We start from the raw sequence: 27,291 nt of genomic DNA on the forward strand, positions 1-27,291 counted from the left end.
CCCCACCACCCCCCCACACACACGTGGGGGTTGGTGATTGGAGGAGGAGGAGGAGGAGGTGGAAAAAAAAAAAAAAAAAAACTGGCCAATCACAAGCCAAAGGAGGTTGTGGGGGTGCTCTCTTGTGGGGGGTCCAAATCATTTTTCATATGCTTATATTTGGACTACTTGTAAAAAGAAAAATGATCCGGATCCCCTTTCTCACCCACCCCCTTTGACTCCTCTCTTTCTGATTGGTCAATTTTTCTTTTTCTTTTTCTTTTTTTTGTTTTTCCTTCTCCTCCAATCACCACCTGCCATGTGTATGTGGGGATGGTGAGAGTGATGATTGGAGGGGGTCTTAATCACGTCCCTAAGAATATATAATAGAATAGATAATCTTGTAAGGTTAGTTTAGATTCAAAACATATTTCAAAATATAAAAATATTTTAACATTTTTTAATTGTCGACAACTTCTCCATAATTTGTGATAATTTATAATTGGTGGTTTATTAACTTTTGCATTCAAACTTGTAATTGACTTATAACTGTCCGCAACCAATGGCCGTTTGGCTCGTACAAGAAAAATGTTTGAAATTTTTACAAATAATTTTATAAGATTTTTGATTTGTTATATATTTATTTAAGACTCAACTTCTTTATTATATCATTATAATTAAATTTAAAAAATTAAATTATGAATCTCTAATATTTTTTATAACTATAAAATGAGAAGTGTTTCAGTATGTTTGGTTTGAGTTTTCTGGATTAAATTTTTTGAAAATTGATTTTTTTAGTTTTCGTATTTTTTTTGTTTTTAGTGAATATTTTTTAAATTTTAAATAATTTTTTTTACTTTTTTAGATGCACCTTACTTAGATGTATCTAAAAAGTAACAAATTTGTGAAAAAAATATTTTAAAAAATTAATAAATACATAAAAATATAAAAAAATGTACTGAATTCTTGTATTTTTTTTGTATTTTTGGTATTTAGTGAATTTTTAAAAGATTTTTTATACAATTTTTTTTTACTTTTTAAGTGTATTTATGTTAGGTGTGTCTAAAAAGTAAAAAAAAATACTTAAAATATTTAAAAAATTCAGTAAAAACAAAAAAACACGGAAAATAAGAAAATAAAATTTTCTGAAAAGTGTTTTTTGAAAAGTAGAAACAAGCAAGGTGATATTTTGAAAATAAATTTGAAATTTTTTTTTATTTGATATTTTGATTTGGGCACAATCAAAGAGCGGTGCTAAATATTTTCATAATTGCGAGTGTACATTTATGGAGAAGTAACAGTTGAATTCTAATGACTAAAATGTCATTTACCTATTGCAATGGGCGTCATATTTAGAGACAAAATTTACTCTTTGAGGATAGTGATCACACATCTCTTGTCGATAAAATCATCGTTCTTTATTTAATTTATTATTATGTTAATTACATAAAGATTTTATCAACTATTAAAGAATATTATTTTATCCTCTCATTTATAAACTTATTCATATTGACTTTCTCAAGTATAAAAATGATATAAATATATCCTTTCCAAAAGTGATTTATTGAAAGTGATACGTTTTTATAATTGAAGGGATCAAAATATTATGGTTCATAGATAAAGGGTAATCAGCATTCGCAAATAGTTAAGGAGGTTTTCATGTAGAAAACGGTTATAAGTCTTAAATTTTCTATCAAATAAATGACTAAATGTCTCACATGGGTGTGAACCCCACACCCATGTGTCATTTATTTGGTAAGAAATGTGGTATCTCTAGCATTACTCTCCGATGTAATTAACCTTTTATTGTTCGAAATATTTTTATTTTTGTTTCTTATTATTTTATAAAAATATTTTGTACATAATTTTACAACAGTTTAATCTTATAATAATTGTGTTTTGGACTCTTAAACTAGTATTGCAAGATTATTGATTATTTGATTATTGAAGCGAATCACAACTTGTATGTAGCAAGCAAAGTTTATAATTGTAGTTTCTAACACCACTCTGTGCGTTCCTGTTGTCTAAAGAATTATTTTGAGGGAAATACGGTTCAGTGGCTACAAGAAACTTAAATTATTGGACAGTGGAAGGCTTTTTGAAATTATAAGATAGGTGAGAAGATTAGTTTAATTTACAAAAAGGCATGGCGAAGGTGGGTGGAGGAGTATCAAGGGGGTTTGGAAGGAACGAAGGACTTGTCCCTGCCCCCACAGACTTGCACCATGCCCTTTACCTTTATTTTTGTCTCCCATCTCTTTATTTCTCTTTCATTCTCACCATCTCTTCCACTTCCCAACGTCAACCACCACGGCCTCGCCCTCCACAATCGTCGACCACTCCTCTCTCATCCCTTATAGTCATCCTACCCTTCTTAGCCCCAATTACAGTCTCCTCACCGCTCGATTTTTTTTTTTTCTAATAAACCCAATCTGCCTACACATGACTTGCACCGTACCTCTCACTTTTACTGTCTCTAATCTCTTTCTTCTTTTTTTTATCATTTCCACGGTCTCCAGTGACTAGGATTTGGGTCAATTAGAGTGTTGATCTTGGTGACAAGGGTTGAAGCGAGGATATTGAATAAAGGTGGAGAAGTAGCGGAATTGGGTGGGGTCGCGTTTGACGTGGCATAAGATGGTAGAAAAAATAGAGGGGAGATGGTTTAGATGTGGCGTAGGTGGGTGAAGGAGTATCAGGGAGGGTTTGGGAGGAACAGAAAAGTCTCAAAAGAGGGTGGGAAACGGATGAAGTAGAAGGAATAGAAGTAGATTGTGGGAGATCAGAGAAAGTGAAGGGGGTGGATTGCCTATAGTATTGGATTAGGTGGGATGGGGTGGGGGTATGGTGTGGGGTGGCAGAACTACAAGTCTAATATGTGTTCAAGTGCAAGTTCAATCTGTGTGGGGGTGCAAGTCAAGTCTGTGTGGGTGCAAGTTGAGTCTACGTGGGTGCAAGTCTAATTTATGTGAGATGCAAGTTGAATATGTCGACATTTTGTAAATTCTCCCACAGACTGAACTTGCACCCTCCACAAACTCGACACACACCCCCATACAGATTGGACTTGCAATTCCGCCGCCCCTAATCATCCTCACCTCACACCACGCAACCCTATAGGCAACCCACCATTTTCACCCTCCCCGCATCCTTCATTATTTACTTCCATTTCTTCTACTTCCCTTATTTTCCACCATCATCTAAGACTTTTTCGTTCCTCTCAAACCCACCCACCCAACCACCCCCCCCCTTCCCCCCCATACTTCTCCACACACCCTCGCCACGTCTAACCCATCACTCCTTTACCCTTTCTACCATCTTCTGCCACTTCATACGCCACCTTCATCTATTTTTACTACTTCTCCACCTTTATTCACCATTCTTCTTTGCCTCACCCCTTGTCACTAAGCCCGACACCCTAATTGACCCAAACCCTAGCCACCAGAGACGGTGAGAATAAAAAAAAGACAGGAAGACGAGAGGCAGTAAATGTAAGGGTCATGGTGCAAGTTTGTTTGTGTAGGGTGCAAGTTTGTTTGTGTAGGGTGCAAGTCCTACATAGGCAGACTAGTTTTATCAAAAATAAAAACATGGAGCAATGAGGTGAGTGGAATTGGGGTTACAAAATGTGGATGATTGTGGAGGTTTGGGGAAGGGTGGCTGACGACTGAGGACATAATACCGTTAAGCTAGAACTAATGGCCATGATAAGTCAGGTTCAAAGAATACAAAGAGTCACAATAATATAGAAGAGCAACTCTTTTCCCACCATGTAATACTAAAAACTCCTAAAACTTTGGATATATATATTTTGAGGAAAAACTTCATTCATGATAAAGCAAACAACTAGTCCAAGCAAACCCTCGGACAGACTTGCTTGGATTAGTAAATAAATCAACAACTGATATGCAACAATTTACATTATTAGAGTAAATTTATGAAATAATATTTTAAGCGTCGGAAGCATTTTCCTTTTCCCACCCAATTGAATAAGGAAAACAAATAGAAATAAACTGTATGAATCATTTTAAGTTTCTGATTCTCACTCAGCCAAAAAAAAAAAAAAAACAAAACAAAACCCAACCCAAAAAAAACTGACCTAAATCCATCCATCCATCATCACTAAATCCATCCATCCATCCATCCATCATCATATGAAACTTGATAATTTAACTCTCTCTCTCCCTCTCTCCCTCTCTCTCTCTCTCTCTCACACACACACACACACAGAGCATGCTGATGAAGGCTTCAAAAATTGACCAGTTGCAATATTCCTCCCATTTTCTGTGATCTTACAAGATCTACGAACAGTTTGGCCTAATGTCACTAATTTTGCTGATAAAAGTTCCTCAAGGCAATATACACGACTCTCTGCATACTTGATATTCAACAAAACTGAGATCAACTCCGGGACAACAAGAGGCAGTAAGAAAAGAACTAAAAGAACGAAAGAAGCAACTTTAATTGTTAATACAGAAGACAACTTCGCAAACTTTATTTATTTATTTATTGTTAATACAGACAACTTAGCAAGCTGTCGATGCCTACTCTCTCCCCGTCCTGTGTTATGTTCCTTTCATCTCTTTGTGCCAGTAAGCCAAATATCGCGACCTAAAAAAAACAAATGAACAAGTACTTACAATAGTTCACTATATGGACACGACAGATCCAATGCTGACGTGTTGAAGTTCTTCCCCCTACATATTAGTACAACAGATGCTGAAAGACATGTCTGTGCAGTCCAATGTTCATGCTGCAACGAGTTTCTGGATGTCCTTCTGTAATCAGATAAAAAAAAACCCAATAGCAAAATAAATAAATAAACACTTCTTTAAATGGTGTAAAGAAAACCAAGGAAACAAGGAGATTGGCGTTCAAAATCCTCCTCTTTTTCAACAACTTATCTAAAGAGTGATGTGTGGGTGCTTCAGAGTAGAGCTTTGAAATTGATAATCTAAACTTTTTGAATTTTCTTAGTCTTCAAAGTCTTAGTTCCCCCAACTTATGACTTTCAGTTGAATTGTTCAAGTATTTGATTTTCTTTCTTGCTAGATGATGTAATTCATTTTGTTGTATAATGAAGGTTCAAGTACTTAGATCCTTAAACAATTAACTTAGTGATGTGATTTGATCCCTCAAGGTATTCACTAAAGTTTCAACCAAGTACAATTTCACTTGTACAATTCTCAAGTTGTTCAACTTCAAATATTAATAATGCATTTATCTCATACTTCAAGAATTACTTTGATCACTAATCATGCATTCATCTCATACATTCAATATTCTCCTTTCACACTCCTTGTAAAAGGAATCATATGCACAATGGAGATTAATTTTTTTTTATTTCAATTCTCAATACCCATGATTTTATTTTATTTTATTTTTTTTGATAAATAAAGAAAACTTTATTAAAAAAGCATCAAGGTGATGCAAAGAATATAAGAAAATAGCAGCCCAAAAGCTAACTAATCAACTCCTCCAAAAAATATATAAATGTGAAAACATCAATATCTACGGCACCACTAACCCAACTATACAGCACCATAAGAAGCCTACTTTCCAGCCAAAGAACAGAATGACTTAAATTCTGAAAAATATGTTGATTGCGCTCCAGCCAAACCAACCATAACAAACAATAGGCAGCAAGTAACCAAACCTTCCGACGCCTCTTACCTACCCTCACCCCACCCCAGCTGAACAACACGCCCCGCACAGACCCTGACTGCACCAAACCACCCCAAAAAGAGCAACAATTGAACACCAAATCCGATACACCACCAGGCAATGAACCAACAAATGATCCATTGTTTCCGCATCCCTACAACACATACAACACCAATTTACAAGAACATGGCGCCGCCAAATTAAATTATCAATAGTAAGGATACGTCCTAAAGCAGTCGTCCAAACAAAGAACACCACCTTAGATGGAGATCCCGTAACCCAAATAGTCTTCCAAGGAAGCACGACTATGTCACCCCCCACAAGCACCCCATAAAATGATGACACTGTAAATACACCCTTAGACTTCCGAGCCTCTCATACCAAAGAATCCATTCCCTTCCCCCCATACCGCAGTCCATACAAGAAGCCCAACAGGTCCACTAGTTGGTCCAACTTCCAGTCCTGCACCTCACAATGAAGATGAACGTTCCACACAACTGAATTTCCTTGCCTCACCCTAACCGAAGCAACCACTCCTCCCCAACCGCTGCAATAGCATAAATCAAAGGAAACATCCCTGCCAAGGGCATCTCACCACACCACCAATCTTGCCAAAACCGAACCCGATCCCCCACCCCCATTTTAAACCGAACCCTACCCCAACCAAATCCCCTTCCATAAACTGCGACCATGAGGTTGGACCACCTTCTTTGAACACCAACCCCCTCGCTTCTCCCCATGTTTAGCAACCACCACCCTCCTCCATAACCGCTCCCTTTCCTCTGCGAAACGCCATAACCACTTCCCTAATAGAGCCCGATTGAACACCCCTAATCTCCTCACCTCCAAACCTCTCTACTCCTTAGGAGTACACACCTTCTCCTAATCCACCAAATGGTAATGGAAAACCTTCCCACCCCCATCCCACAAAATATCTTGTTAAAGCTTCCCCAGTCGCCTTGCCACTGCCACAAGCATGACATGCAAAGACATAAAATACATAGGGATAGTAGACAAAACACTCTTGATCAGAGTAATTTGCCTCCCTTTGGACAGATACTGCCGCTTCCATCCCACCAGCCAACATTGCACTCTATCCACCACCATATCCCTCACTCTAGTCTCCTTAAAGACAGCCCCCAAAGGAAGACCCAAATAAGTCATTGGTAGCGTAGCCACCTTACAACCCAAAACAGCCGCCAATATCGATAGACGTGCCACCTCTCCCACTGGGAGCAGTTCTGATTTAGCCAAGTTTACTCGGAGACCGAACACCGCCTCAAAGTATAACAACACACCGCAAATGACCAATCTGAGTAGCATCCGCATCACAAAAAATCAGTGCATCATCAGCATAGAAGAGATGAGAAACTGCTAGAGAAACAAGCCCCACCCCCACCTCGAAACTCGACAACAAACCACCATGAACTATCCTAAACAACAACCGACTCAGCGCCTCCATAACCAGAATGAACAATAAAGGGAACATAGGATCGCCCTGCCGCAAACCTCTCCAAGTGGGAAAAAAAACCCGCTGGCATCCCATTAACCAACACAGACATTCGAACAGTTGAAATGCAAAAATGAATCCAATTCCTCCATCACTTCCCACTAACAAGCATGGATACGGACACGTGACACGACACGGACACGCCGACACGCTAATTTTCAAAAAATGCAGGACACGACACGTGGGGGACAAGTATGAAATATATAATGTTATATATTTATTATATGTTATATATACGAATATATCATTCAAAGATAATAAAAAATACAATATGACACTAATTCCTATAAATTTATATGGTTTTTATTTTATTACTATATCTTAAGTTGTTTTGTTCAAACTTATAATTAGTTTCACTTATGTCTAATCGTATGTTTAAGCAATAGACATATATGTCCTCCAAGTGTCCAAAGAGTGTACAAGTCTTTAAAAAACATTACAAAATAGGACATGTTTTGAAGAGTGTCGGACACGTGTCGAGAAAGTGTCCAAAGAGTGTCGGTGTCCGACACAGACACGACATGGATACATTAATTTCTTAGAAGTGTCCGTGCTTCTTGGGCTCCCCAAAACTCATCCTCTCCAACACATATAATAAAAACGTCCAATTGATGTTGTCATATGCCTTCTCAATATCCACCTTGCAAATTATCCCCTCCTTACCCTGCTGTGACCACGAATTCACACACTCATTAGCCACGAGAACAGCATCCAAAATTTGACGACCACCCACAAATGCATTCTGAGACTCTGATACCACCCCCGCCAGCACACCCCGAAGCCTATTGGCCAGAACTTTAGCTAATAATTTATAGACACTACCCAGAAAACTAATAGGCCGAAAGTCGCGGATATCCTCTGTCCCACTCTTCTTAGGAATCAGAGCTATGAAAGTTGATTTCAAGCTCTTCTCAAACTGCCCTATCTAATAAAACTACTTGAAGACTGCCAACACCTCCTCATTCACCTCCCCTTAACAATGTTGAAAAAATCCAATAGAAAAACCATCTGGCCCCAGCGCCTTATCCCCCGCCATACTCCTTAGTGCACCCAAGACCTCCTCCTCAAAAAAGGGTCTCTCCAGCGACAATACCTCCGTCTCAGAGATAGAATCAAAAATACCACCATCCAACCCTGGCCACCGCACATCTCCCTCATTATGAAAAAAATGCTAATAGATGCCCACTATACCATCCCTAATCTCCTCTTCGGTCAAAAGCATCACCCCATGCACCCATATCCTCCCAACCTGATTCACTCGCCGATGAGCATTTGCCATACGATGAAAGAATTTTGTGTTACGATTCCCATTTTTCAACCACAAGCATCTAGACTTCTAACGAAAGCTTATCTCCTCCATCCGAGCGATCTTAGCATATTCTGTACGAGCCGTATCCCTACAAGCCACATCCTCCTCACATAGACCCCCCACAACTTCCTGCTCATCCAACCCCTACATCACTAAAACAATGTTTGCCTTCTGCACCTTCAGATGACCAAAAACCTCTACATTCCATTTCTTCATATTAGATTTAAGAAGCTTCAATTTCCGAGCTAATCTACAACTTGGCATCCCTACCACACAGTAACTTTCCCACCATTCACCCACTTTCTCAACGAAGCCCTCCACTTGAAGCCACATGTTCTCAAATCGAAAAGGCGAAAGACCACACCGAATTCCCCTGCTATCTAACAACACTGGCCAATGATCCGAGATCGGACACGGCAACCACAATTGAATCATATGACAAAAGTGCTCCTCTCATTTCCCAAAAACAAGGAATCTATCAATTCGAGAACTTGCCCGGCCACCAGTCCCCCCTGTAGAGGCAAATCAACTGAACACCAACTCATCAATGAAAGAGGCAAAATTCGGCATAGATCTCACCATCTGACCCCCCGGCGATTTTTCCCCCGGACTCCTCACAACATTGAAGTCACCTCCAATACACCAAGGCACCCCCCATCGAAATGCAACATCCTGTAACTCCCCCCAAAAGGCCCTCCTTTCCGATCCCCAAACTGGACCATAGACCCCTGTGAACACCCATCGAAAATCATCCTCAATGCACCGAAACAAACACGACACAAAGAAACCCCCTATCTCTTCCCCCTCCTTCACCACCACCCTACTGTCCCAACAAATAAGAACACCACCAGCTACCCATAAAGTCGGTTGGAAGACCCACTCCACGTGCCTCCCACCCCACAGCTCCCGAACAACCTCTACCTCAACAGCCTCCATTTTAGTCTCCTAAAGACACACCACGTCCGCCTTTGCATTCTTTAATAAGGACTTGATCACCGTCCTTTTACCTTTGTCATTTAAATCTCGCATATTCCAAGACAATTTTCAGACGCATGGCAACAGAAGTAGACCACCATGCTCTTTCCTTAGTCATCGCTCTCCCCTCTTCATATTATGGTCGTAATTCACTGAACAGTCTAGTCTTCGAAGCTCCCGAACCCCTTTATCTTTTTGGCCCGCAGCCTTCACTACTTGTCTATCTGTACCACCCCTTCTTCATGATGCTTCAATTAAGGAAAATAACTTCAAAGCCTCCACCTCATGCCTTGCAAAAGAAATTCCCAGAAATTTACTAACCTCAGTAATACGAGCCAACACCCAGTCAGAAACCTCATCTGAAAACGGTGGTTGATCCGCATGAAACTCTCCTTCTATATCAATGTCACACTCTGGGTCTTGGTGTGGCAGACCATGATCCCCATCATCTGTTGCCAAGGGTAAGACCACTATGGCCATATCATCACCCGAATGCACCCCTCTCTCCTCATTCGCCGCCATAAACTCCCCATCTCCCACTAACTGATCCATCACTGCCCCAAATTGCTCCTCCCACATTTGTTCGTCTGTTGAGAATTGTGTTGATTCGACCTCCAACGCCGGCTGACCCAGAGCTGGGCTCCCTGTTGGCAAGCTGGGCTCCTCCGACGATGTTTGCGGCACCATCCCACTAGACGACCGACCCCCAACACTGTTGGTTTGCCGCTATAAACCAACACCATGACAGAAAGATCCGAATACCCGGTCTATAGACGGATTAGAACCTACCCATGTTTCCAGCTGTGGGCTGGGTACTCCTATTCCTTTGACACCAAGGCCTGAAATACTTGGACCCATATTACCTCCCCTCGCTACCAAACCCCTTCACCATAAACTTGATTTGGCCCATTCCCCTACTGCAATCCATCATGTTTTGATTTGGGCCCATATATGTCTCACCCAAGGCCCAATCTCCTTGCCTAAAAGGCTTCGGCCTACACCGATACCCAAACCCTAATTTATCTCCCCTAAATCTGCGATCAAACCCACCATATCCTCCATTCCCAAAATTTCGCCTATCATCACGCCTTCACGGCCAACTTTCCTTTCCTAGCCAAAATCTATCTTGATTCTCCACCACTGACAAGACCGCATCGACCGTTGGCCCAACTTCTAGTCACAAAGGTATCTCATGCTGCCAAGCCTCTCATCGAAGCGATATCTTGGTCGGAATGATGCCATGACCCCGAACTTGTAATCGGACCACTCCGAGATTTGCCGAGAGCTCATCGACCTGAACAAAACCACCAAGCCATTTGCGGATAGCCCTATACGTTTCCAACCCTCAAAGATGAATAGGTAGACCCACCACCTTCACCCACACAATCGCCTCCGCCATAGGCGACTTCCCCTTGTCACACAGGATTGATGGTGACCACCACCGTAGACTAGGGTCACACCCGTTGACAACCCACCGACGTCGTAAAATATTCTTAGCTTCCTCTCGTGAAGGGAACACGAAGAGAAAGTCTTGACCCCCAACTGACCAGATCTCCACCTTCCTTGATGATCCCCACCATCGACCGACCCACTCCATCCTTGCAGAAAACCCAACACCCTTATCCCCCACCAAACCCACTCTTCCCACCAAAGCCCTATTTAGCAAGCCAAACCACCTCTCCTCTACCACAGCCTGGATCGGTTTATCCATGTTGTCCACACTAGACAGAGTCGTCCTCATCACCACTGGTGCCCCCATCGCAGCGCCAACCTTCACAACCTAGCTTTCTCCTCTGGTGAAGCCCTCAATAACCAACGCCACACCCTCCCAGCCATCCCCAAACTCTAACACACGGATAAAAATCTCATGCCGTTTGCCTTCAATCGTGACTACAATCTAAAACGACATCCCACCATCCTCCTCATCACGGACCCAAATAGCCACACTCCGATGTCTGCCGTCCAAACGACCCAAGAAAGATTGAGTCTGTAGATTTCCTGAAGCCAACAGCAATTTGTTGACAACCCAACTCACCTCGAAGCCAACCAAAATCACTTCCTGCCGTAGGGCGGAGCCACGCTCCACAATACCCAACCATTGGTGCCCTCTCTGATCTGCTGCTTCCTCCTAGAACTCGAAGGAGCGACCACCAAGGAAAAGGATCCGGTGCCGTGGGCCAGTCTCCTTTCTCACCCGAAACATCCCAGGTGAGTCTAACGCATCTTGCCGGAAATCGTCAACTCCGTATTTTTAGGATTGTTTTTTATTAGCAATTTCCACCTCACTCTACACTTTTGAATGCACTCATTGAAAGGGACCACCTGTAAGCAAATGTTAAAAAATATCTACAACTCAATACCCATGGTCATGTTTGTGATATAAACAAAATTCAAATTCAACCATTCATGCAAATAATTAGAATAAATACCTTATATGCAAAATCCAATTAGTGATGTTTCTTTTGAGTTCACTTAAATCCAAAACAGTTCCAAATGTCAGGTCTCTAAGAGTATCCATTCGAGGCAAATTTTGAACATGAAGGTACTTTCATACTTCACAAGTTTTCTAGTGAGTGTAGGGAAAAGAGAGTTTTAATTAGAGTGATAGCTCTTATGAGAACTCACTCATGCATAGAACTAGGTAATCTTGTTCAATAAGGACTAATCTATCTTATCCTACAAGAAAAAGACTATCACAATTATTCCCTTAATTGCTTCAAGACTCTAAATTGACTATAAATTAGCTCTTAATTCCTTCATACTACACAATGCACCTATTGTGTTTGAACTTTTAGGTTTACACTTACCTAGGTAGTAGAGTTATTTAAAACTCCTTCAAATTAAACCATGTAATTATTCCAATGGGCTCTACAACATATAATGAATATATGGAGTGAAAACTCTAGTCGATAGTTAAAATATGACTGAATCATTCCATCATGCATATTACAATGTCCCTATCAAGCTAATAGGATATGAAAAACTGTCAAACCCCCAACTCTTATGTGTTCTATCTAATTGAAATAACTCATGTTAGTGAAAGTCTTTTCGAATTATCACCTTACCCTGGCCAAGGTCTTCCCCGATTCATATCCTGGAAGATCACATAGAACATTCTCTCTTTACTTGAGAGTGAGAGGATGGCTCTCTGTCAAGTTTGGAGGTGGAGTTGTGTATGGAGGAGACCTTTTATAAGAGAGTTGGACCATGGGGGCTAGCTCACCTTTGAGGGCCATGCCAAGAGTTGTAGTGGGTAGGTTTAATACATCTTACGAGGAGTAACATGACTTGGTGAAACTTTGGCCTTCGTATAGAGGCCTCTCTTTCTTGTCTAGAATTGATCAAAATAAAGCCACCCGAGGGGGGTAAGCTAAGAACCTTTACGATCCCTTAGCTCTAACAGCCAATCCACAAGCCCGCAATAATCCTGCATGAGATTCAAGGGTCACTCAAGCGACCCATGACTAAAGCACTGACCCCGAGCTCCCCAGGCCCAGCTCCAGACCTAGGCTGCATGAAGCATCGGGGTGCTATTCCAATCATGGTTCATAATAGAAAGGTGAGGCACCAAGGTAGGCAAAGTGTGCGAGCCATTGAGGCGAGGTGTGAGCAATGCCTAGGCAAGGCACCTAGGTGGAGAAGAAACATGGAGGCCACCTAAAAAGTGAAGTACTGAAGCAAAATTCAAGCCCTGAGGTTGTGGGTCAATCTGCTAGGTGATGATGAGGCTAGCCTAAGGACTGCCTAAAACCAGCTAACCATCAGCACCAGAATAAGAAAATGGTTGCTGGCATCAAATAGTGACAGTTCAATGGAAAATGATTGCTAGCATTGGAGGAAATTGTGGGGTCATTAGTGATTTCACATATCTGTCAGTCCAGTGCAAAGTTATCAGGTTGAGGTTTGAAAGATTCCATAGATTCTCAGGAAGAAGACAGATTCCAGTTTGGTACATCGATTATCAGTTATTGACAGTAAAATATTTTACCATTAAAACATTTTCCTGATTTCATATCCAACTAAATGGCAGAAAAAGTTGAAGAAGTTTTCAATGAAATATTTCACATCAAAGTTTTCAATGAAATAATATGTCAAATATATATAAATATATATATATATATATATATATCAACTCTACTCAATTTTTCATCCCATCTATTATATATATACAATTGGAAAATGTTTTTATGCCTTTTTCTCAATTTTGAATTTATAAAATAAAAAAACACACATTCCAATGCTATTGGCTCTTCAATTAATGTGATAACATTTTCAAATTGTCTTAAATCATGGTCTTCAGTCTTCACTATATTTATAAAGAAAGAAAAGGCAAATCTTAATAATTAGTATCCAAAATAGTTATTAAAAAAACACACACAAATAATATTATCTTAGATTATTTTGAAAAGTGGAATAAGAACCTCCCAAGTACAACCCTTCTCATAAGCTTCTACTTTAACTTCACTTCCTACATTTTCCGAACTTTTATCACTATTGAATTACCATGATATTATTTTAAAGATTTAAGTTTCCTCAAAAATCTTAAGTACAGTTATTGAAGCTGCACTATGACCTCCAACCACATGCCAAACATGTCCATACATCCAAGCTATCTCATAGAGTTCACAAATCCTAACAATGGATAAAGACACATACCTCTATTTGTAAAGGAGATGTTGTTGGCTGGTATCTTTCAACAACCTTACCATTTTTGTCCACTAGAAACTTCTCAAAGTTCCACTTGACCAGATCACCTAAAAATCCTCCAGCAGTTGACTTCAGAAACTGGTAAACTGGAGCCGTATTTGGTCCATTTACATCAACCTGATGTGCATAATTTTGTAGTTCTTGAGCTATTCTCCAAATGCAATAGTGTTAAATCAAGAGAAACACAGCCTTACAAACCTTATCAAAAATCGGAAATTCTGCTTTAAACCTCGTACAAGCAAACTGCTTAATCTCTGGGTTAGATCCAGGCTCCTGCCCCCCAAACTGATTGCAAGGGAAAGCTAGAATTTCAAATCCTGCAGCAAGATTACAAAAGGTGATGAGTTTTGTCTAAGTCAAGATACTTTCTATTTTACCTGATTCTCTGGTATCATTAAACCATTGCAGCAGTAATTGAAGTTTCTCTGGTATGATTTTATTCATCCCCCATGTTCTGTGGACCCAATAACGTTCTCATATCATCATATTTACCTTTAGGGAATTGCTACTGTGTGCACCCCTAAAAGGATGCATATGGTATGCACTTCATAACACCACCACACAATTTCGTAACATAAACCATAAAATGACATAACTTTTTCTTACGGCAAAAAGTTTAACTTTTTGCTCACCACAACAGGATAACTTTCACTTTAGTATGTACAACATAAATTCACCATTCATAACTTACCACAAATTGGTATAACACACCACAAATATTCGTAACTTCCACCCCAAAAATTGTAACTTTCTTACAATGACTCCTTTTTAGGGGTTCACATCATAGATTTCCCCTTACCTTAATCCTATCAATAGCATGCTATAACATAAGTTATCTCACACATCATGGTCATTCTATTTTAATATGGACAATTCAAGTTAGATAGTTTTCAATCATTACTGGAAGTAGGCTCAGCCTGCACAATATATCAGAAGACATTCTTCATTTTGTTGTTGGAAACAAAGGAAAACAAAAGGAAAGTTTAAAATCTCATATTTTGTTAGTTTAGATTTAGACACTTAGAGCAACTCCAACCATACTCTTCATTTTTCACTAGCTAAAATAAAAAAAAAAAGATATTCTTTATTTTGCCTAATTGCTTTTTTATCTATGTAATCCAATCCAATGCTACTCTTTATTTACCTATCTATACACAAATTGTTTAAACAGCTTCCCAAGGCTCTTCAAATATAGCTAACCTTGAAATTTTTTGTTAAAATAGCTAATATAATGGCTAACTCATTGAAGTAACTAAAATATGATGCTAGCTATAATAGCTAACAGGCCTCGTTCAAGGAGTTCTTTGGAGATGCTTTAAGAATATGAAAAATCCGGCTCAATATGATGCCCATTCAATCAAGTACTCAACCACACACAATTAAAATTGAGTCCATTTCTCATTTTTCAGTAAATAGGTAGACATCTAGTTCTTTTCCCTTTTCCATTGTTACACATGTAGCAAGCTGATGTAGTTTGCTCACTTACATAGAACTCGTTGAATTCAAAACAAATAAATAAATAAATAAAATAAAAATATCAAGGGTGAGCCATAAAAGACCCCAAGTAAGCAAGTATCATTTCTCATCTAATATGCAGGTGATTTTGATGAGTTGTAAAATGGCAGTATAGCAAGGAACCAAATTGGTGAGCATGTCTTGTTTAGAATGGGGTCAACTGATTGGCTGACATCCCACATCATCCTACAGGACAAGGAGAAACCAAATGATAATTGGTCAACGGGCAGTTAGATCTCCAGATTGGTTACTACTTGAGATATTTGTCAATAATTTACAATTGCCAACGGTTGTGAAAAACATAGATAAAGTGTAAGGGTAGACGACAATTACTAGCAAAATAACAACAATGGTTCAACCACGGCAACAGTCAGTTTTACAAGGGAGTTTGCATGAATTATTTTTGGGGAAATCACTCAACATTGGCTGGGACCAAAAAAAAAAAAAAAATTGCACAAACATGGAGGGGTACAACTCTAAGTTGCAACCCCACAAAGTATGAGTTGCACCCCACTACAAGATGAGTTGCACCCACCACCCACCATATTTGTGTAAATTTTTTTTTTTTTTTTCCTTCTTTTCTGTCACATTGGAGCAATTCCCTCATTATTTTTCCTTCTTATGTAAACTTGAGAAAACAAATTACGATCAAGACTTACTTTGTCACAATAGGAAACATACTGAGGAAGAGGTAATGTGTTCTCTTTTATGCTACAAGTCATAATGATAGTATTATGGGGAAGCTAAATCATTAAAAAAGATGACAAAAATGAATTACAAAATGTTGGCACTGGTCCAGGGATTTTTAAGAAGTTTAAGCTTGTTTTCCATAATTCAACTTTGTAGAGCACCACACAGGGAAAAACATGTTCTTCTTTGAACCTAAGCATCTCTTGAAGGTTCACATCAATAATTAGTCACAAACTACTACCATCATCAAAGCAGGAAAACCTAAAGTATTCATAAATGTTAGTAAAATTGCATCTCAATGTCTACATGTGCACAAAAAGGTCCTATTTGGTGAAACTTATTAGAGTTGGTTAATTTTTTTATTTTTTTTTTCAAATTTTGGGAAATTGTGTCAAAGTGTTTGGTACAACTTTTGCTTGTAGCTTATGAGGCAAAAATAGCTTTAATAAGCTTTGAAAAAAACAAAGAAAAAAAATTGATTATTTGGACTCTAGGAGAGGGATGCTTTTAGCTTCTACTTTCTGATTATCAAATTTAAGATAATCAGCATGTCAGAGTTCCATTTGAAAAGTTTACCAATTAAATTCAGCCTGTATAAGGCTTTGCTTGAGTTCTATTTCAGCTTACATTCATATAAATATGAATCTGTTGAAGCACATACCCTTGGAAAGTGAGAGAAATTAAAGAGAAAGAAAATTCTTAGCACACCTTCAAAATATTTTCAAAGCCCTGAGTTTGTGCAACTGTTATTACTGGAAAAATGGCAAAGATTCATAGTACCAAGCTCTGTCCACAAAATATAGCTCACCTTGAGGTTTGTACTTCTCATAGATGTGGGAGAGTTCAGAGTAATTTGATGATGTCAAACCACTGAATCCAAGGCCAAATTATTAAGTTAGATCACAAGTGTCTCAAAACATGAAGGGACATTTATAAATAATCTCAGCCTAGTCATTGACAAGAAACACGGATCAGAATAATGATAAGAGGAAAGAATACCATTTTGAAGCAACATTGACAATCAGTAGCACCTTCCCCTTAAATTTGTTTAGAGAAACATCATTCCCATCAATATCCTGCACTCAAAGCCACCATTCATCAGCACAAACAACTTTACATGTCACAAGTTTAGTCCCAAGATTGATCACCTGAACCAATTAAGGAGAGAAAAGAAAATTTAAAAAAAAAAAAATGAAAAAAGTCTATTTGAGACCTCATGAATCTCCAACTTCATATCAATTTTAAACAAGAAAAATCACTTAATAAGAATAGGACACCCTTCATATGTAGACTTGACAATCGATTTCGATTCCAGAAAAACATCTCAGCAAAGGGAACTTCAGGCTACACAATGATGTGTACTACTCCATGTCAGTTATTGATTGGTTTAAAAATCAAGTCCCAACTACTTGCCACATCATTAGAGATAAATTTAGGAGTCATATTTTAGGGATCTCTAGTATTTCTCGTGACCTATACTATCCATGCTTAATACCAACAATTAAAATGAGCATAGATATTCGCATCACAATCACGTGCTCTCTCAGTTTGATTGGTAAGATTAATAGTGAGAGGATTAACAATTTAGTGTAGGATTGTTATCCAAGTGAAGTAATGAATAAATAATTGTGTATTTTGCAATGACTCAAATATTTGTTTGCCTTGCATTATTAGTTGTAACATTAAAAAAATTGCCAATTTTGTTGGCTAGAATATCCCTCGGAATCTAATTTGGATAACAAAAATTGCGGATTTTTACACTTTTCCACAACATTACAGAAGAAAAGAATGGTCCAAACGGGACCGCAAAGACAACAATATTTCATATAAGCAATCCAAAACATACCCAGTACAAGTAAAACAGAAAAACACAAATCAGAGATGAAATTGTTAACCAATATCCATTAAATTTGAGTAATTCAAACAATACCCAAAAAAGAAACATGGCACAAATACATATACCTTTACAGTAAAATCATAAATTGTCTTCTCTGTGGCCGCTCTAGCATAAACGGTAGCTGAAGACCGAGGTTTCAAGATAAACCCAGAAAATTTTGGAGATTTTAGAGAGAACCCATGTTGGAAAAATGCTGATTTAGAGGACCCAAAAGAGGATTTATGAGATGAAGCCATAGAAGAACAGACCCAAGAAGCGATTGGGTTGGGTTTAGGTTTGGTTTGAGTGAAAGCAACAAAAGGTGCAGAAAAAATTGAAGAGGAAGAAGCCATCTTGGTGTCTCCTTTGGAAGTTGCAGAGGATGATGTGAAGTTCACAAACTCTTGGAGGCTTTTGTTTTGGGTGAAGACCGACACGGGAATTGCGTGAAGTGTGTGGTGGGCTTTTGGGAGTGGGAGGTATAGATCCACGTGGAATGAACTAGGGTGCAATTCGGGCGGGTTCAACTCGAGTAATTCGAGTTCAGTTTGAATTTTTTTAGGACTTGGGCAACTATATCTTATAATTTGAATGGACTTGGGCAGATTTTTGATGCTCGAATTGTAATTTGGGCCGGGCTTGGCAGAACCAATGGCCAACCCGAGCAACCCGAACCCGAATTGAATTTAATATAATATATAATATATAATATATAATATATATAATTTAATAAATTATATAATATATAAATTAAGTAAAAAAGTTAGTCTTAATTTTTATTTTTTATTTTTTTTGGTTAGTCTTCTATTAAGTAAAAGAGTTTGTCTTAATTTTTATTTTTATTTTTTTTTTTGTTAGTCTTCTACCATTAGATTAGCATCTTTTATGTCTACCCTTAGATCTACCTAAAGGTTTCTGGACTCGGGCAATTCGGGCAATTCAGGCAATTCGAGCTAACCCGAGTTCAAAATACAAAGCTTGGGCCGGGCTTGGGCAGCAATGCTCGGGTTCATGGGCGGGCTTGGGCACTGCCAAATACAATTCGGGTCGGGCTTGAACAGACCCCCAACCCGACTGAACCTGCCCGAGTTGCACCCCTAGAATGAACACTCCTAAGAATTTATTTATCACTAATACCATGCACTAACTAATGCATGATGGTATTATATAATTTAAGATAATTTTAATATTTATAATTTATGTAATGAGTAAAATCAATAACAATATCATAATTAGTACTGATATATTAGTTAGTATATTAATTTGTGCGTGTAATATTACTCTTTATTTATTAGTCAAATTAGACTTTGGGGGTGTTTAGTTGTTGTTTGGCAATTGATTTTTTTAATTAATTTTTTAGCTATTTTAGTTTGAAATTAAAAGTTTATTTGGTTTGATTTTTTTAACTTTTTTGACTCTTGTGAGAAAAAAATGAAGTAATTATAGTTTGAATTTGACATTTTATCTTATTGATTTATTTAACATATTTTGTCTTTTATGCTTTTTTAACTAAAAGGTTCTAGCCAAACAACCCCTTAGTCTACTAAAAGGTAAAATAGGTTGAAATAATTAATAAAATAAAATGTTATATTGAATTTATAATTGTTTTATTTTTTCTCTCACAATTATCAAATCAATTATAAAAAATAAAAAATAAAAACCAACCAACTTTTCAAACGTAACTATTTTAGCTAAGTTAAAAGAATGAAAAAGTCAAATAGCTAACTAAGATAGCTAACTTTACAAACAAGGCCTTTTAAGTCCCTAGACTTTGGATAAAATGTCATTTAGAACTTGTTTGGCATGACTTACCGTAACACACTTTTTTATTTTTTTATTTTTTTTTAATCAAATCACCTTTCTAGTTTTTTACTCATATTTTCATAAAAAAATAAAAAATAAAAATATTTATTTAGATCATCCCAAACAACTCCTAAACTCTCGAGTTTCATTTCATTTCAATCAAGTACTCTACCTTTTTATTTGTCTCAATTAATGACTCTCACTTTCTATTTGTTTCAATCAAGTCCTTGTTTTATTTTATTTTTTTGGATTCAAATGAACAGAGTACAAGACAGAAAAAAGAAACAAACAAAAGCACAACAGGGGTCAAATAGATCAGGCCCTTTCACAAGAAATCCCAATAATGTCTGCAACTAGGAGACTTGTAATCTCATTTGGTGGATCATTAAAACTACTAGGTTTTCAACATGATTGACTCTCATGTTAGCAAGACCATCGGCACATTTGTTGTTTTCCCTGAGAATGTGAATAATGGAGCAATTGCATCTCTTCATAAGGAACTTGATATCTTCTAACATAGCTTTGTATAGGAAATGGCTAGGTGTGCTGCCATTGATGTACAACACCACCTGCTCTGAATCTGTCTCAGTAGAGATGTACTTCCACTTTTTCTCCAAAATGATGGTAAGACCTTTATATATGGATATTTTGGACAGATGGTTAAAAGTCATCTTCCACCTTTTAACTCATTTTGGGTTACACCATCTCTTACATTTTTTACACATTTTTTTTTAAAAAAAACTAAAAAATTAACTTTTAACCATTTTTCTAAAACAACCCACACTCCCGAAAGCTTAGCTTCATCACATGCGGTTGACCCTAGTTTCCCATGATAGCCTAAAATCTAGGATCTTCTTTCATCTCTGAAAAAGACCACCATATCTCACTGGGTCAGAATTTCAAAATTGCCTTTAGAATATCTATCTGTGTTGAGTTTGATTTTACCTGCACAAGGAGGGCACCAATCAAGTCCTTGTTGTCATGCTTAAGAAAAAAGCATGTTAGATGGTGTTGATGTCATAATGGTCCACAGCATTAATGTCAAACTATCTAAATGAGAGCTAAAAACTGCCTTTATTATTAATTAAAGAGTCTTGATAAGGGCTATTTTGAAAAATAGGTTAAAAGTTGTTTTTTTGATTTTTTTTAAATATGTAAAAAAGTAAACAAATGATTTGACCAAAAAAAATCAAAAAAGCTAATTAATTGACTTTTAACATACTTCCCAAAATAGCCCTAAATGATTTTTAACTCTTTTGCATGGGAAATGTAATAATAAAAGGGGTATTTATGGGGACATATATTTTGGGTTGTCCACGTGGCCGAGGTTGTTAGCTGAGGTGCCACGTGTATGGACCAAGTCGTCCAGATATAATGTGAATATATCTGAATTCGAGATATTCGAATAAAGGACAAGAGTCTTAGATACATCGAGCTACCTATTTGGATAGAGATGGGACTCTTAAGGAAGTTCATCTTAATCTGAATAGTGTGAGTTGTGATAGACGTTATCATTGTAAAGGATAGAGTCTCATGCAGTACAACTTCTAGGGGAAGTTGGACACTGATCATTATAAAAGTGAGGCACCCTCATGGGTCTAATGTATGTTTTTATTTTGAGACGTTTTAATTGAGGTATTGAGTACTTGTGTGAGATCTTTGAGAGATTGTTTGATTGTCTTGATCGTCGGAGTGCCCCCGAGTAAACGAGCCACTACAGTATTCTCATATTCTTGTTGGTAGGAGGTTGGCTTAATCTATTCTGTTGCGTGCTCTCCAGCTAAGCTCTTTGTTTGGTTGTGTGGTTGAAAATCAACACCCACAATTTGGCGTCGTCTGTGAAAATTTAGTATAAAATAGATGGCCAACAACGGATATGAGGTGAGAATTGGGGACGGCATCCACAATAAGGAGGAGGAACACATGGATTCTAATACTAGAGGAGGGAACAATAACGAAGAAGTACAGGAGGTCGACCCTAAGGAGAACAATGTCGCTCGGGGCCGAAACAGGAACAGGAAGGGTAGTCGAGATTAGTACTACCATGAAGGCGATCTCTAGGTATGGAAGGATAGATGCTTGAAAAAGAATGAGAAACTGAAGGATATAGCGAACAAATTGACAAACTTGCAAACAATGGTCAATTTTATAATGTAGAACAACGTGATGCAACTAACGTTTCCCTTGCAAGACACACTGACGCCAGCAACCAAGGCCGATGTCCAAAAGGGAGGACAAAAGTCAATACCAACTGTCCCACAGCGTGCAAAGGGACAGAGAAATTCACATCGAAAATCACGAGATGCCGAGCGGATAAAGTCAATGTGAAGGGAATCCCATAGGACACTACGAAACAAGAACACCTCAGGGGATCTAGGTAGATCCAAGGGCAGGGCCTTTGTTTTGATGATGCAATGGAAAGTCCAAAAGAACGCACCCTAACACAAGAAGCAACGCTCCAAAAAGACTGAAGTCGAAGGACAGCCGAGCTTCCGGACGAACGAATGAGAACCTGAGAGATTACCTTCAAAGGAAGATACACGATGCCGAGATCATATCCAATGCCCAGCCAAAGACGCCATTCTCGGTGGAGTTGGATGCGTTCGAAGCATCGAAAAGGTTTAGCATGCCAAGGTTTTAGATCTATGATGATAAGTCTGACCCAAACTTTTATGTCAAATTATACTTAAATTCAATGGCTTTGTGAAGTGGGAATGAGCAGCTATTGTGCAAGGTGTTCCTATCGTCATTTGGGGAAAGAGCATCATATTGGTTCCACAAACTACTGAAAAGATGTGTGAATAGTTGAGAAGTCCTGGCAAAGATATTTATGGCCAGGTTTGTTAGAAATAGATTGCAGCCACTGAGGGTAGACTCCCTACTGGCATTAAGATTAGCGATGGCAAAGGTCTTGGGACCTACGCCAAGAAGTACTATGAGGTTTACAACCGGATTCCGACTTGTAACCAGGAACTCACAGTCGTATCTTTTAAGAACAGTTTGGATGATGATTGCCTACTCCGGCAATCACTTGCAAAGACTCCTCCGAAGAATATGGAAGAACTAATGGCGTGGATTGAAAATACACCAGAACTAAGAAAGTCTTAAGGCGATGTTCCCGTGGTGAACAAGGTGATGTTTCAATGTGAAACAAGATGATTAACTTAGGCTTGCTATGATGGTAGAGTTGAGCTAAGTACAAGGCAATGTTTCAATGTGAACAAGGCAATTAACTTAGATTTGTCGTGATGGTAGAGTTGAACTAAGTACAAGGTTATGTTTAAATGTGAAACAAGGCAAAACTAGCCATTTTTTGATCGGTTTATGCGAAAAGGCGAGGTAAAAAGTACTCTTCATACACTAAGGTCAAGCCTCAAGTGTTTAGTTTGGGTGAGCCAAACGTGATGACCTCGGTCATGGACGTCTAAGTTAGACTTAGATAAGAACCAGGCGATGCATCCTTTTTCACATTAGGAGGTAGGAAGCATGAATAAGTATAATTGTAAAAAAAAATTAGAAAAAGTTGAAATTATCTAAGATGATTGATAGAGATATTATCCGAGATATGTTACCCGATATAGCTAATCACTAAGCTAAATCTGAGATGATTAGTCTGAGATAATTTACCGGTGCTACACCCGAGGTATTTTGATCTGACGTAAGCAACCAGGCTATCAGACTTCGAATGATAAGAGAAAGTCTAAGTATGGAAACATACAAGATAGAGAAGATAACAAAGCATACACAAAGCAGTTATGAAAGGCAAACATCCAACACTTGGAAAAAAAGAAAAGAAAAAAAGACATCAGCTAGATCCCAGATAGAAGAGCATGGCCTAAGTGAAGCAGATCCAAGATAGAAAAGCATAGCCTAGGTGAAACAGATCCCATATGGAAAAGCATGGCCTAGGTGGAGCAGATCCCAGATGGAAGAGCATGGCCTAGGTCAAGTAGATCCAAGATGGAAAAGCATGGCCTAGGCGAAGTAGATCCAAGATGGAAGAGCATGACCTAGGTGAAGCAGATCCGAGATAGAAGAGCTCAATCTAAATAAGCAGATCCCAGATCCCAGAAGACAAGATCTCGATCTAGATGAGTAGGTCCAAGAAGACAAGAGCTCAACCTAAGTGAGCAGATTCCAGATCCAAGAAGACAAGATCTTAGCCTAGATAAGTAGGTTTGAGAAGACAAGAGCTCAACATAAGTGTACAGATTCAAGAGGAGAATGCCTCAACCTAGGTTGACAGATCCAATATGAAAGGAGTTAGACCTAGGTGAACAATTTTGAAAAGATTAGAACTTACAAGAGGCAAACAGAGTTGAAGTAAAATAAAGCTTACCCGAGATTAGAAGATCTTGACAGTGAAGGATTGTCTAGGCCTTGGAATATGGCTTAACGAAATTTGGAGCTTGGCCCTAATGATGTCAATAACCTTAGTCGAAATTAAGAATAAATTGAAGGGAATGACCATTGAAATGAAATCAAAAGAACGACCCCTGAACGAGTTATCTTAAGCTTGCCAAGAAGGTAGAGCTAAAACTAAGGGATGTTCCAACGAGGAGCTGTGCATTTAACTTAGGCTTGTCAGGAAGGTAGAGCTGAACTAAGTGAAAGTGATGTTTCAATGAGAAACAAGACGAAACTGGCCATGATCTGGCTAATTTGTACAAAAAACCGAGGTAGGTAATACTCTCGATGCACTAAGGTTAAGCCTTAAGTATTCTATTTAGACAAGCTAAACACGATTACTCTGGTCATGGATGTCTAAGTCAGACTTAGACAAGATTCAGATGATGTATTCCTAATATGAACCTAAGTTGTATTTACATTCACATTAGGGGGCAGAGAGCAGAGATGAGTTAATGAAGACTGAGTCAATGATTTGAAAATGATACTTGGTGAAATTTTTAAACAAATTTGGTGAGATGAAGGTATCCGAGATAACACTTATACCCGAGATAACATGATTCAAGATGATGGTTTTATCCGAGATGTTGGCCTGCTCCTTATATTGATCTCGGACAAAGTCTTGGCCTTCTTGATAGGCCTTGGCGTCTGCTCCTTGCTGGTTAGTGCCTCTGCTAGTTTCTTCTCAACTTCGATAGCCTTCTTTTTGGCAGCCTTAGCAATGGCCTCGGCTTTCTATGCCTCGGCTTTGGCAGAAGTAACTTGGTCCTTTTGTTTCATGTGCTTCTCTCCTAAGCTATTGAGTTGCTGGAGATATGAGCATGTTGGATTGACTATAAGAAGATAGAGTGGATCGCATAGTTATGATATCAAGGATGTCAGCAAGAAGATCTTCTATGACAAGAGTTCGGTGAAACATGTCGTCATCGATTACTTCGATGGTTACTCGCAAATAAGGCGATTGGAGGATTGTCGAGCTCTAAGGCCGGGAGCTTAGGACCTCGGTGTTTCTTGTTCCTAGTTCTAGCTGTAAGATTGTCGCTGTGTCAGTGTTTGCACTGCCGTTAAGATGGTGGGTTGATGCGTGGAGTAGTTGATGAAGTGCTTGGCTGCTAGTCTGGTTCAGCTGGTAGAGTTTGAACCTTAGGCACGAATGGAGTATTCATAGCAATGCATGCTTCAAGAACAACGATGATGATTTATAGAGGCCAAGAGAGAGACAGAGAGACAGAGAGACAGAGAGACAGAGACAGAGACAAAGATAGAGAAATATAGCGATCCCGGGTTTACCCTTGTTGTACAGTGATCCGGACATGTGTCCGTGGATGTTGGTAGTGGTTTGTTATCTTGTTTGCATCCTTTTTACTTCTTATTGAGTTATAGGATGTGTTGGGCAGGTTTGTTACAGGTTGGTTGTGTTTGGGAGCCTAGTGTTGCTGCCCAGATTTTTGGTCCTTCGCTCGAGCGAGGAGTTGGTCGCTCGAGCGAGAGTGAGGTTCGTGTCTGGTGGGTCGAGCCAGGGTGGCTTCGCTCGAGCGAGTGTTGCGTCTGGTTCTAGACCTGAGAGTTGCCTTTCTTGGCTCGAGCGAGCTTCTTTCGCTCGAGCGGTCTGGGTTTTTCTTCGCTCGATCGAGAACTTCTTGGCTCGAGCGAGAGTTTCTGTGTCTGGTCGCTCGAGCGACAAAGGCTTCGCTCGAGCGAGAGTGTTTTTATCAGCGGACAGTAGCGTTTTTGAACTTAACTTTTTCACTTTCTTTTTCTTCTAAAACCTAGATTCGAGACCCTCTCTCTCTACACTTGGACTCTCTCTAAGATTTGATCTCCCTAGGGTGTGAATCTAGCCTAGGGCCTTTGTTAAAAAGATAGAGGGCAGTGAGAGCTTTGTTTTAATCTGAAAAAGTTTGGATTTGGAGCACGTTGGTCTTCGAGTCTTCATCTCCTTTTTGGCTTAAACTTCGAGGTAGGGATATCCTACTCCTCTCTATGGATTTTGTCTTTAAATTTTGGTATTTTGAGATGTTGGGGTTGGTTTGGTAATTTGGTGAAAGTTTGGGGGCTTTTGTGTAATTTTACAAAAGTTGGGGTTTTATTCATAATAAACCCAGATGCATGTTTGGCATAGAGAAATGGAATGAATGTTAAATCATTGATGAAAATGGGACCTAAGGGTTGAAATGTTAATTATGGGAATTGACCTAATTACATTGTTTAATTAATTGGGATAATTAACTGAGAAGAATGAGGAAATGAAATGTTGATTGAATATCCATTGTGCATTTATTTTCTGTTTAGAAATAACTGCTTTGGGCTATCGGTGGAGGATAGTCGTGATTGTTGTAGACAATGCATGATGATTAGGCAAACTGAAACTAATCAATGAAATGTGTCATGGAACTTGACGGTTGATTGAATACATTAACTATATGTATTGAGTGATGGTATATAGAACCTATGTGTTTGTATACGTTATGTGTAGAGGAGGAGATGGGGGATGTACTCCGCGGTTTAGGGGAAGATAGGGGATGTACCTCTAAACCGGATAGTGTTGGGAGAAGATAGGGGATGAACTCCGTAGATACAGCTCATATGCTTGTCTAGAAGTGAAGATAGAGCTTACATGCTTATCTTTGTGAAGTGTGGATATAGCTTATATGCTTATCTGTGGATATTGTGGTTATACATATCTGTTGTAGAATGTGGATATAGCTTATATGCTTATCTGTGAATGTGGATATTGTTGTTATACATATCTGTTGAGAATGCGGATAGAGTTTATATGCCTATCTGTTGAAAAAGGGAAAATGAAAGGTAACTTGGACTCATAAGTCGTATGACATAAATATGTGATTTATGTGA

General features: G+C 38.7%; 1 protein-coding gene across 1 annotated transcript; it reads right to left on the reverse strand.

The window, feature by feature from the left end:
• Nucleotides 1-4,417: 4,417 nt before the first annotated feature.
• On the reverse strand, nucleotides 4,418-18,721 carry LOC114273101 (putative phospholipid hydroperoxide glutathione peroxidase). Its single transcript, XM_082892352.1, has 6 exons — nucleotides 18,312-18,721; nucleotides 17,349-17,425; nucleotides 17,158-17,219; nucleotides 14,343-14,461; nucleotides 14,094-14,261; nucleotides 4,418-4,757 (listed from the first exon to the last, which is right to left on the reverse strand). The coding sequence occupies exons 1-6, from the start codon at nucleotides 18,576-18,578 to the stop codon at nucleotides 4,728-4,730; spliced, it is 723 nt and encodes a 240-aa protein (XP_082748478.1). The 5' UTR covers nucleotides 18,579-18,721; the 3' UTR covers nucleotides 4,418-4,727.
• Between the last annotated feature and the right edge of the window lie 8,570 nt (nucleotides 18,722-27,291).

The sequence above is a fragment of the Camellia sinensis genome, chromosome 10, assembly GCF_055761805.1.
Source record: "Camellia sinensis isolate YWXY chromosome 10, ASM5576180v1, whole genome shotgun sequence".
Lineage (NCBI taxonomy): Eukaryota > Viridiplantae > Streptophyta > Magnoliopsida > Ericales > Theaceae > Camellia > Camellia sinensis.

Coding starts and splice junctions, on each gene's coding strand:
- LOC114273101 (XM_082892352.1), bottom strand. CDS start 18,578: ATGGCTTCTTCCTCTTCAATTTTTTCTGCACCTTTTGTTGCTTTCACT. Junction 14,462..17,157: donor TGAGAAGTACAAACCTCAAG/GTGAGCTATATT, acceptor ATCTTGCTGCAG/GATTTGAAATTCTAGCTTTC. Junction 4,758..14,093: donor CATCTCCTTTACAAATAGAG/GTATGTGTCTTT, acceptor ATCTGATTACAG/AAGGACATCCAGAAACTCGT.